The 10,907-nt window shown below is 34.2% G+C and overlaps 1 protein-coding gene and 1 long non-coding RNA gene across 2 annotated transcripts; one reads left to right on the forward strand and one right to left on the reverse strand.

The window, feature by feature from the left end:
- Positions 1–2,004: 2,004 nt before the first annotated feature.
- On the reverse strand, positions 2,005–3,831 carry LOC132296617 (uncharacterized). Its single transcript, XM_059794802.1, has 2 exons — positions 3,009–3,831; positions 2,005–2,942 (listed from the first exon to the last, which is right to left on the reverse strand). Exons 1-2 carry the CDS (start codon positions 3,829–3,831, stop codon positions 2,005–2,007), a joined length of 1,761 nt encoding a protein of 586 aa, XP_059650785.1.
- A 2,737-nt stretch (positions 3,832–6,568) lies between these two features.
- Positions 6,569–10,583, forward strand: LOC132295563 (uncharacterized). Its single transcript, XR_009478542.1, has 2 exons — positions 6,569–8,428; positions 8,552–10,583. It is a non-coding gene; the product is annotated as an uncharacterized LOC132295563 (long non-coding RNA).
- Positions 10,584–10,907: the final 324 nt, after the last annotated feature.

The following is a 10,907-nucleotide window of genomic DNA, read 5'->3' on the forward strand; positions in this document are numbered from 1 at the left end:
GGATTTACACAAAAAAATTTAGATTATTTAATTTTATCTCCAACGGTTGTTTTATTCATTTTGTGTAAAAATATATTTCCCAATAACAATAAACCACGTATTTTGCCAAGACTCATGTAACTTTTATAAACTTACTTAATATATGTTGATTCTTTAATAGAATGAGAAAGATCTGGCAGTGTAAAATGGTTATGTAAAATACACAACCCTTTTATGGAAAAAAAAATTCACTTCATAAATGGCAGTGTATATTTTACACAAAAGAATATTTTAACAAACCGTGAAAATGCTCTGACACGTGAACTTTAACACAAATCTATGGACCATAAACAATCACTTTTATAACCTTTCTTTTTTCTTTTTTCTTTTTTCTTTGTTGACATGGTTCATTTTGTGTCCTATATTTATGTAAAATATTTTGTATCAAACTCCGGTTAACTGTCGATAATAGGAATGTTACAATTGTCATTTTACTTTTGTACTTTTGATTATTATTTTTTACAATAAATTATATGATACAATTAGCTTTAAAAATGGGATTCAATAATACATTTTATTCTCGATATAAATTATGTAGTGTAATGAATTACCTTTGAATGATAATTGCATGATTTTGTGAATTTCTTCTTAAAGAAAAGCAGTAGTAGCTGGAACTGGAATGCAAGTCTATGGAAAGAAAATATGAAGTTTTATTATATTTTTCATACAATAATCATTTATTTTTTCCTATTGTTTATGTTGTATATATATATATTAGCACTGTTGTATCCATATTTGAACCTTTCCATCCTACCAAAATGTATAATAATTTTATTAATTCTTTATTCCGCCTGTATGCACACATTTCTTGACAAATGATAATTGAACTTTTAGATAGAAAAAAAAAAAAAAAAAAAAAATGAATTTATCAAATTGTGAGTATATTTTTTATCAAAAAAAAAAATTAAAAAAATTAAAAAAAAAAAAATAAGTAAATCTGTATGGGAATAGAGGATAAATGAGTTTTTTTTTTTTTTTTTTTATTTTTATCAAAATATGTTTCAAATACCAGTCTTCTCATATGACAAATATCAGCAATCTCTGCATTCCATAGAAACCTCGAGACCCCTCTCTATCTATGTGACGGGTGGTAACCACCGTATCGGCGACGACGGCGACTTGGGTAAGTTTTCGTTTCTCTCTCTCATCTGATATCTATAAAGTTCTCTCTCCCATCCCCACGTCTCTCTCTCTTTCTTCTCAGATTTGTAATTGGTTCATGATCATTTTGGTTTTGTTTGCGAGTGGTGCTCATTGTGGTTTTGTTTCTAATATATACACTAATTTTTGCTTCATGCTATATGCTCGACAAATTGCCCAGAAGAGCTAGTATGGAAGAATTTTAGCTGAAACATGATGGGTCAATTGAAAATGAATATAGAAACTCCATATTTTAGAAACTGATAAGTCTAAATTAATAACTTTGTGGTGATTGCTACTGCACATGCCTACGATTTCTGATTGTGTATGACTGTAAAGTCTGTAATAGTAAATTTATTGGATGAGGTTTGTTGCTTTAAATGAAAAATCATGAATGTATATTTTTTCATGTAAATTAAAATTGTTTGCATCATCTTTACAATCGACCCTGTTTTATTGTGTAGAATACAATGGAAAATTGAAATGAATGAAAATGTTGAGAAGATGAGCTAATAATTTAGTCGACTGGCAACTGCGAATTGATAATGAGAAGAATGCTTTGAATGGTAAAAAAATTTTCCTTTTTTTTAGTGGTTTGTTGACAATGAACTCACAAGCAGGATTCAATGTCGCGCGCGGGGGGGGGGGGGGGGGGCGAGTATATTATAATATTTTAAGTCAAAAGTACTTCATGATCGATTAGATGCATACAAAAATATATTTAGTCAAAATTTGGCCAATTTGTTTACAAAATAATACTGGTCTATATCTAGTCAAATATGGCATAGATAAATATAAAAAGAAACCTGAAAGACCAAACAACTACTACAAAAGCTGAGCTCGACGATCTTTTAGAGAAGAAAAATCATCTATAATTGAACCTGTACTAAAAGTTTGAGCAATTTCTTTTTCAATACTGACACTCAAGTAATCTGCAAGAAACTCATCCTCCATCCTGTTGCGCAGTTGTGTTTTGACAAGTTTCATAGTTGAAAATGCCCTTTCTGTAGTTGCCGTGGAAACGGGAAGAGTCAAGACAAGACGAATCAACCTATCAATCAAAAAGTAGATTTTTGACTTCTTTGTTTCCACTAATCCTCTACATAGTTTAGAAATCATTGACATATTTTTCAAATATGAATGAACAGGCATTTCAACCTCATAATGTTGCAATTGGAATGTCAACATAATCCTCTCTTGGTCCGTGAAATCTTGAGGATAAAATTTATCTACAAGTGTGCAAATGTCTTCAACGTTAAAAAACTTGTAACCATCTCTAGGATCCAAAACTGAGCTGAGAGTAACAAGTTTCATTACCTTTTCACTAAATCTGTTATTCAACTCCTGCAATTGTGAATCAATTGTGCCATAAAATATATCAATCCGATAGTGGTGCTCAAGTGTAATATTCTCTTGTGGGTGACGTGACTGACCTTTAATTTTTTTGGTATAAGGAACACTCAAATCAGGCACATCAATATTGTGGCACTCACAAAATGTTTTAACAATATCAAGTAACTTGTTCCAACCATTTTCTATCAATTTTAGAATGATTTGTTTTGTACTCGAAACCAATTGCATAGCATTTACGATGTCTTGATCTTTTTGTTGCAAAGTTTGACAAAGGATATTAGTGATTCCCATGATATCTTTTATCAAATGCAAAATAAACACAAACTGAAATGATGTAAGAGTATTAAAAGCATTATCAGCATCTCCCAGGATCTTGTAATTACATCCATCTTCAATGAGGTTGTTAAGAACTGAACATGTTGAACCATATAACCTTATCAAACTACAACGAGTATCTCCAGGTCATTGCAAGTTACCAATCTGATTAGCTCCTCGACTGGTTTCAAGTTCAGTAAGATCTATCAAATGGGCAATTTCCATAACTTGAGCGGAATGTAATTCATCAGTTTGTTTGCAAGAAGCTCCGATGTTATTGATAATGAAGTTCAAGTTTGAAAAGAATTGATGGACAACGATTACTTCTCTAGATACGGCAACTAATGCTAGTTGTAGTCGATGAGCTAAGCAATGCACATAATATGCATAAGGACAATCATTAAGAAATAATGCTAGCAAACCATTCCATTCACCACACATATTGCTAGCACCATCATAACCTTGACCTCGGAGATTGTGAACATCAAGATTATAGTGAGAAAGAACCGCACAAAGATCCTTTTTTAAATTCAATGAAGTTGTATCTTTGATATGCACAAGATCAAAGAAACGTTCTTGTAAAAAACCATCCTTATCAACGTATCTTAAAACGAGAGCCATTTGCTCTCTTTTAGATTCATCACGAGCTTCATCAACAAGAATACAAAACTTGGCATCGCCGATATCTTCACGAATTTTACTTCTCACTTTTCTAGAAACAATATGCAAAATCTCCTTTTGAATTTGTGGCGAGGTATACTTGGCATTTTTTGGAGCATTTTCAAGAACAGTTCTAGCGACATCATCATTATATGACGCAAAAGCCTTTACCATTGCAATGAAATTGCCTCGATTACTTGATTGAAGGGATTCATCATGCCCTCTAAAAGCACAAGCTTGATAAGTAAGCCATCGGACCACATCAATTGTGACCTTCAATCTTAATCGATTATTTGAAACTTGTTCAGAAGTTTGTCTAACCATCACTGTATCAATATGACAAGGTTGATTAATTAAGTCCTTACATGCTCTCTCAGCAATGCTATGAGCAGAACATGGACTTCCTCCCACATGATTTAAGAAAGCACACCTATTGCCATCATTAACTTTCTTCCAACTTTGAAATCCTTCACTAGTAAATGCATTGGTTCTAGGATGCCCCGTTGGTTTCGCTCCAAAAAGAAAGCAAGGTAAGCAATATGCAGCATCCTTTGAAGGAGAATACTCTAACCAGGTAGGAAATAATTTAAACCAAGATGATTAAAATCGACGACGATGCTTTTCCGATCCAGAAAGCGAATATACTGAAAGCACAATTTGATATGGTTTCGCTTTGATATAAGCTCGTTGAACTTCATCACGTTCGTCAACAGGATAATCCCATATTTGACGACGTAATCCTGGATCACGTTCTAAAAAGGTAAGATCAACTTTTGTATGTTTAACTCTTAGAGATTTTGAATGATGCTGGTTATCATGAACCGAAACATCGACATTAGAGGCGGAAGCCACGGAAGGCACATCATTTTTTTGAAAAAAACAATCAATAGTTCTTTTTGGCTTCACCATCGTATAACAATGTACCTAAAGAGGGTAATTCAAATATAAACTTTTAATACCTAGGGTTTTACATTGTAATTTAAACCACCAATCCTAAATTCCTAATAAGCATAATTGAGTAAAAATAATATTGCACCCTCATTGCATATAAAACAACTAATTTAAAATATAAAAAAGTTATCACCCACAATTGTGCATCTGTGCAGTGTCTAAAAAATAAATTGTTCGCCTGTGAAGTGAGCTTAGAATTTGTATATATAGCAACACTTACATGACTATTTTCAAGTGAATTTCAGAAAAAATAGGAAAAGATAAGTTTTAGAAGAAAAAAGTGTGTACCAATTAAGATTTTCAAAGCCTTCGTGTCAGTCCGTGATAGTTTCCCTCGGAATATTGTGCAGTTTTACTCTTGAGATGTAAAAAGTTATAAACATCAGTACCATCGAGAAATTGGTAAGAGAAATAACAAAATTGCTTCCAAAATTTGTGGACAGTGGATAATAAAGTTGGTAAGAGAAATAACAAAATTGCTTCCAAAATTTGTGGACAGTGGTTAGTGGACAATAATTTAATAAAGGAAGATTTGTGGACAGTGGACAATAAATCAATTCAAGAAACAAGTCCAAAACAATCTCAAAGTCCCACAGTGGGTCCGATTAAACATTTAAACTCCTTCATTTTATCTATATATGCTGACTAATGCTGTCATTTAACTACAAATAAGAGGCAAAATACATGAATTCAACAAAGCAAACATTAAGATTGTGCGCTAAGAACAAGTGAACAACGCCCTACTGCCCTAGACTTTGATGAAATAGCTATGTAAAATTTGTATACCAAACAAGATTCGAAAAATATTGAACAAACGGGCCAGTAAACGGCTACGTAAAACAGAAACACTATCGAAGTATTAATTGAAAAAGAAAAAATAACAGAATAAATTATAATGGATGTGAGTTCTCTGTGGAAATTGGAATTACCAGGTAATCAATCATGATTCGAGAGTCTAACGAAGAGAGAAATCGGAAAATGTGAAGATCAAGAGGCTAAGTAGTGTACCAATTCAATGCATTCATCAATTCCTACAAACAGTCTCAGCGGAGGAGAAGGTAAAGAAAAGAGGGTTAGGGCAAGGCAAGAGGGGTGGGGGGCCAGTGTACTAATATATATATATATATATATATATATATTTGTGTATACTAATAAATTTTTTTTTTTTTTTTTTTTGGGGGGGCCAGGCCCCTGCTGGCCCACCCCTCCCTCCGCCCCTATGAAACAGTTTAGCATTGCTGACAATTTTTGTTTTTTAATTTTTGAATTGTTTGGGAGATGGCTGGTTTTGAAAGTGGAAGTCACTGGGCATCAGTAAGTTAAAAAATGAAATAAAGAGTTAGTGAACAAAATGGAAGCAAAATTTGTTGTTTTAAATAACCATTATCTAGTTTGGTTCCACCTACATTGGTGCTAGGAGGGGAAGACTGATGATGGATCTAACCTTTGGTATTATATTGCATAAAGTGGCTGCTTTTGAACTCAAATCTGCATTTTCACATCATAAATTTCTGAGTAGTGAAATGCAGCTTAACTTACATTCATTTAGTTTAATTATATGAATTCTGCGAAAGGCAGGCAAAATTGTTCGTCTGCTGCCACTTGCCTTGCAACATAACTTGATAATTCAAATTTATCCGTTAGGAAATTTAGGAAACTGTTGCTCAAGAACGTCTTTCTAATCCACTAGTTGCGTGGCATATCTACTTTGCAGCTTCTGGTGACGATGGTGAAGAACTGTGGTGATTCTGTACATTTACAAATTGCTGAGAGGAATATACTACAGGAGATGATCAAAATTGTAAATAAAAGGTTAAGCTCTGCTTTTGTATCTATTTGGGATTTTAGATCAATATGATGTGTCTGGTGGTTTTTCTTCACTTGTTGAGGTTTTAGTTCATGATTCCATTTCACTTTCCTATTGAAATTACATCTGTTGCTCTTAATTTCATTTCTATTACATTTTTTTATTGGACTTGTAAGTTTTGATATGGATAATGGGTTAAGTATTCTACACCAAAATAGTTGGTGAATAAGTACATGTTAGCACTCAGCACAGCAGGTGGCTCCTAGTGTCCATGCAAGTAGTGACTTGTATTTGCTTGGTTAAAATTTGTAATTATGTGCAAAGTAGGGTTATTTAAAATGACACCTCTTGCTTATATGGCGAAAAATTTTAATTTTAACTTTCAGACATCATTTTAATGATTTGTCGGGTTAAGTGCAAAAAAGCCTCCCTGCAATAAAGGTTTTGTGCGCGAAAAAAAAAGAAGAAAAAAAAAAGAAAAAGAAAAAAAAGAGAGAGGTGCAAATAAGCCTATTTGACCACTTTTTGGTCAAAATTGGACACAAAGGAGTTGTCTGGGCTAGAAGGTTTGCTGCCGATGTCGCTGGAGTTGAAGTACCGCTCAGGAGACGAAGAGGTGGAGGACGACGAGTTTGAGTTTCCCTGCCACCGCGGATCCACGGCAGCGACCATTGTTTGGAGGGAATCTGCGGGTCGGAGCACTAAAACAGCGAGTCTCGAAGAAGTCGGAGAGATCGGACCCACAACAGAAGATCCGATTCTCGTTTGGTGGCTGTTGGCGACGGTGACGGACGGCGAGCTTAGGACGCCGTTAATGATGGTGGATACAGGAGGCAGGTGGCTGTTGGTGATTTTGCGATTTCTCTCTTCCTCTCTCATGTCTTATTTATATACACATTGCAATCCACCCACCCACCCACCACTACCATCTATACACTCTGTCTCTCTACTCACCACCACAACCATCACCATCCTACAAATCCCATTTAATACATACATATACACCACTAGAAACCCCATTCAAAACTGTACCCGTTTTGTGCAAACAATGGCATCCGAATCGGCGTGCTCGACTTGTGAAAATTGCCTTGTCTTCAGCACACCAAAAAAGGCTTTTGGTAGAGGGGTTTGATTTGAGGGTTAATGGAGAGAGAAATTAAAAAAATAAAAATAAAAAAATTGGCTGGTTCATTTCTATTGCTTCTCTGCTTCCCTAACCAGTACCTCAACTTCTTTTTTTTTTGGAATCTCAGAACTCATATTTGGGTGCCAAAGGGCTGGCCTTGTATGTGTACCCATTATCCCACTTGATCCTTATTTTGCCCAAAACAACCATCACCACCTTGTTCGAGTTGCCATAGCGCAGAGTCATTTTAGAGAGAGAAATTATAAGGGAGTGAGCATGGGACAAAACCGTCATTTTACATAGCCTACATTTTTATATATTAATTGTGTGAAATGTCATATATACCCTCATCTTTCAAATGCAATTTAAGAAAAAAAAATATCAGAGATTGCAAAAGATGAATTTAACCCTATTAATGAATCTCCAAGAATGGCGTTCTCTCTCCATCACACACGCTCTCCCTGTCTCACCCTCATCTCATTTGAGATGCAACCATGAAACCCAAACACACCTTTAACATTGATCAGTCACACAAGTGCAAATCCTAGTCACTTAATACCCATTCAAACCACCCGTTTGCTCCAATTGTACACTCACATCATCATCTTCTTCTCTCATCTACTGCTCTTTTGAAAAAACCCAAACCCTAAAATTGAAAGCCCTAAAATCAAAAAACGACAACCTGAGGCAGCAGATCAGAGAAGGTGAAGAGAATCTTCCAACAATTTGACGCCAACAGAGACGACGGCCTTAGTAGAGACGTGGCTGTCCTTGTCGTCTCCATAAACCCTAGGGTCAAGTTCAGACGAACATATCAATGCAATTCTCGACGAAGTCTTCCAAACCTAGTGAATTATCGATGGAGAAAAGGGTCTCACACTCTCACCTACGACGGCCTGTTGTGAACCTAAGATGACGGTACCGGCGACATCGGTCGCGCCTTCAATGTGCTTGGCCTTGAGCTTAAATAGGACAACACCAACGGAGTTTCGATGGTCTCTAAACAAGCATCATCGTCTTCCATTGCCGACGAGAAGGTTGTGGATATCTCAATAAAGTCTCACTGATTATTGCTTCGTACGGCGCTTCTCTTTTTCTCTATTTGGCTTCAATGGATTCTATTTTTAATATATTTCTCTGTTTGATCATATGTGTGCGAGGGAAAAAAAGAGATCATATATGCAGATTTAGAATTTCGGTGTTTCGGCGACGACGGCGACTTGGGTAAGTTTCCTTTCTCCCTTTCTCTCTCCTCTGATATCTGTAAAGTTCTCTCTCCCATCTCTCTCTCTCTCTTCTCAGATTTGTAATTGGTTCATGCTCATTTTGGTTTTGTTTGTGAGTGGTGCTCATTGTGGTTTCGTTTCTTAGATGTATTAGATCGTTTTATAATTTTGTTTCTTTTATATACACTAATATTTGAATGTATGTTAGGAATATTCTGATGTTTTCGTGTTAACTAAAATTGTTTGCATCATGATCTTTACAATTATATAAAATACAATGGAAAATTGAAATGAATAATGTAATTGTTGAACTAGGAATTGATAATGAGAAGAATGCTTTGAATTCTAAAAATGTTACCTTTTCATTAGTGGATCGTTGACAATGAACTCACAAGCAGGTAATTGCTATTGATGAAACAAGTTAGAAAAATTAATTATTATTATTATTTTTTGTTTTGAAATGTTTGTGATATGGCTGGTTTTGAAAGTGGAAATCACTGGGCATCAGTAAGTTAAAAAATGAAACAAAGAGTTAATGAACAAAATGGAAGCAAATTTTGTTGCTTTAAAAAACCATTATCTAGTTTGGTTCAACCTACATTAGTGCTAGGAGGGGAAGACTGATGATGGATCTAACCTTTGGTATTATATTGCATAAAACGGCTTCTTTCGAACTCAAAACTGCATTTTCACATCATTAATTGCTTATGAGAAAAATGATGAGGCAAATTTTAAAAAGTGAGCTGAGTGTTTGGTAGTTCAATTAAGAAACATATCTTTAAGCAATGACATAGTAGTTATCGTATTTTCAGATACATAATTATAATTTGAATTTGGAAATTTGGTGATTGTGTGATTTGAATTAAAAAAGGCTTCTACATTGACCAGCATGGGACAGTGAGCACCATGGCTTTTCTTTTGTTGGTCTCACTTGTTATGTATCCATCAAACAGAAACTCAATTAAAAGCATGTAATTAATACTAGTGAAGGAAATGTAATATAAACATTGACAAAAACTTATCAAATTTGAATTGCAACAGTTTCACTTGGAAATAGTTGCAGATTAGGAACATTTAATATTATCTGTTTTTTTCTTTCTTTGTGTAGAACAAGCCTTTTCACTGGGGAATATGATATCGGTCACAAAGTAAAAAACTAATCCTAAGAATCATCCGTGAGACCCAAACTTGCACTATATGCATCTAATGAATGCATGTTATTCAATAATTCCTCTGCTCATCTATTATTTCCTATTGCTTATGTTGTATTCATATATACATATATATATTTTAGCACTGTTGTATTCCTATTTGAATCCTTAAATTCCATCCTACCAAAATGTATAATAATTTTATTAATTCTTTATTCCACTATGCAAACTTTTTTTGAGAAATGATAATTGAACTCTTCAGGAACAAAAAGTGGACTTGTTAGTATATTTCTTGTCAATTCAAAAAAAAAAAAAAAAAAATGGAAAAAAACAATTGAGCAAAGTTTATATGTAAACAATTAAGATGTAATTTTGACAAAGATAAGTACAAAAACCACAGTAGAGATGAATTAGATTCAAGTTAAATTTATTCACTTATTTATTTTTTATCAAAATATGTTTCAAATACTATGTAGTTTGAGCATTTTATTTTCATTAGGAAAGTGTAGGAAGTCATATTGTTGCTACATACGAATATCGCTCCCCCCCAACCCACCACCACCGTCGTCGACTTGAGTAAGTTTCCTTTCTCATATTTGAAATTTTTTCTCCCTTTTTCTCTCCTCTGATAACTGTAAAGTTCTCTCTCCCATCCCCATGTCTCTCTCTATCCCTTTCTTCTCCGATTTGTAATTGGATCATGCTCATTTTGGTTTTGTTTGTGAGTGGTGCTCATTGTGGCTTCATTTCTCAGTTGTATTAGTTCTTTTATAAGTTTGTTTCTTATATATACTCTAATTTTTGCTTGCATGCTACATGCTTGACAAATTGCCCAGAAGAGCTAGTATGGAAGAATTTTAGCCGAAACATTAATGTTCAACAATGGGTGCCAATTGAAAATGAATATAAAAACTGCATCTTTTAGAAAATGGCAAGTCTAAATTAATAACTTTGTGGTGATTGCTACTGCACATGTATATGATTTCTGATTGTATGACTGTAATAGTAAATTTATTGGATGAGTTTCGTTGCTTTAAACGAAAAATCATGAATGTATATGTTTTCATGGTCATTCAAATTGTTTGCATCATCTTTATAACCGACCCTGTTTTATTGTGTGAAATACAATTGGAAATTGA

Source organism: Cornus florida, unplaced genomic scaffold (assembly GCF_030987335.1).
Source record: "Cornus florida cultivar Cherokee Brave unplaced genomic scaffold, ASM3098733v1 CherokeeBrave_3.0.0_Hap2_Chr02, whole genome shotgun sequence".
Classification (NCBI taxonomy): Eukaryota; Viridiplantae; Streptophyta; class Magnoliopsida; order Cornales; family Cornaceae; genus Cornus; species Cornus florida.

Bases quoted from the DNA above. Each gene is read 5' to 3' on its own strand.
- LOC132296617 (XM_059794802.1), bottom strand. From the start codon at position 3,831: ATGGTTAGACAAACTTCTGAACAAGTTTCAAATAATCGATTAAGATTG. The intron at 2,943-3,008 runs GTAACTTGCAAT...CAACATGTTCAG, and splicing joins TCGAGGAGCTAATCAGATTG to TTCTTAACAACCTCATTGAA.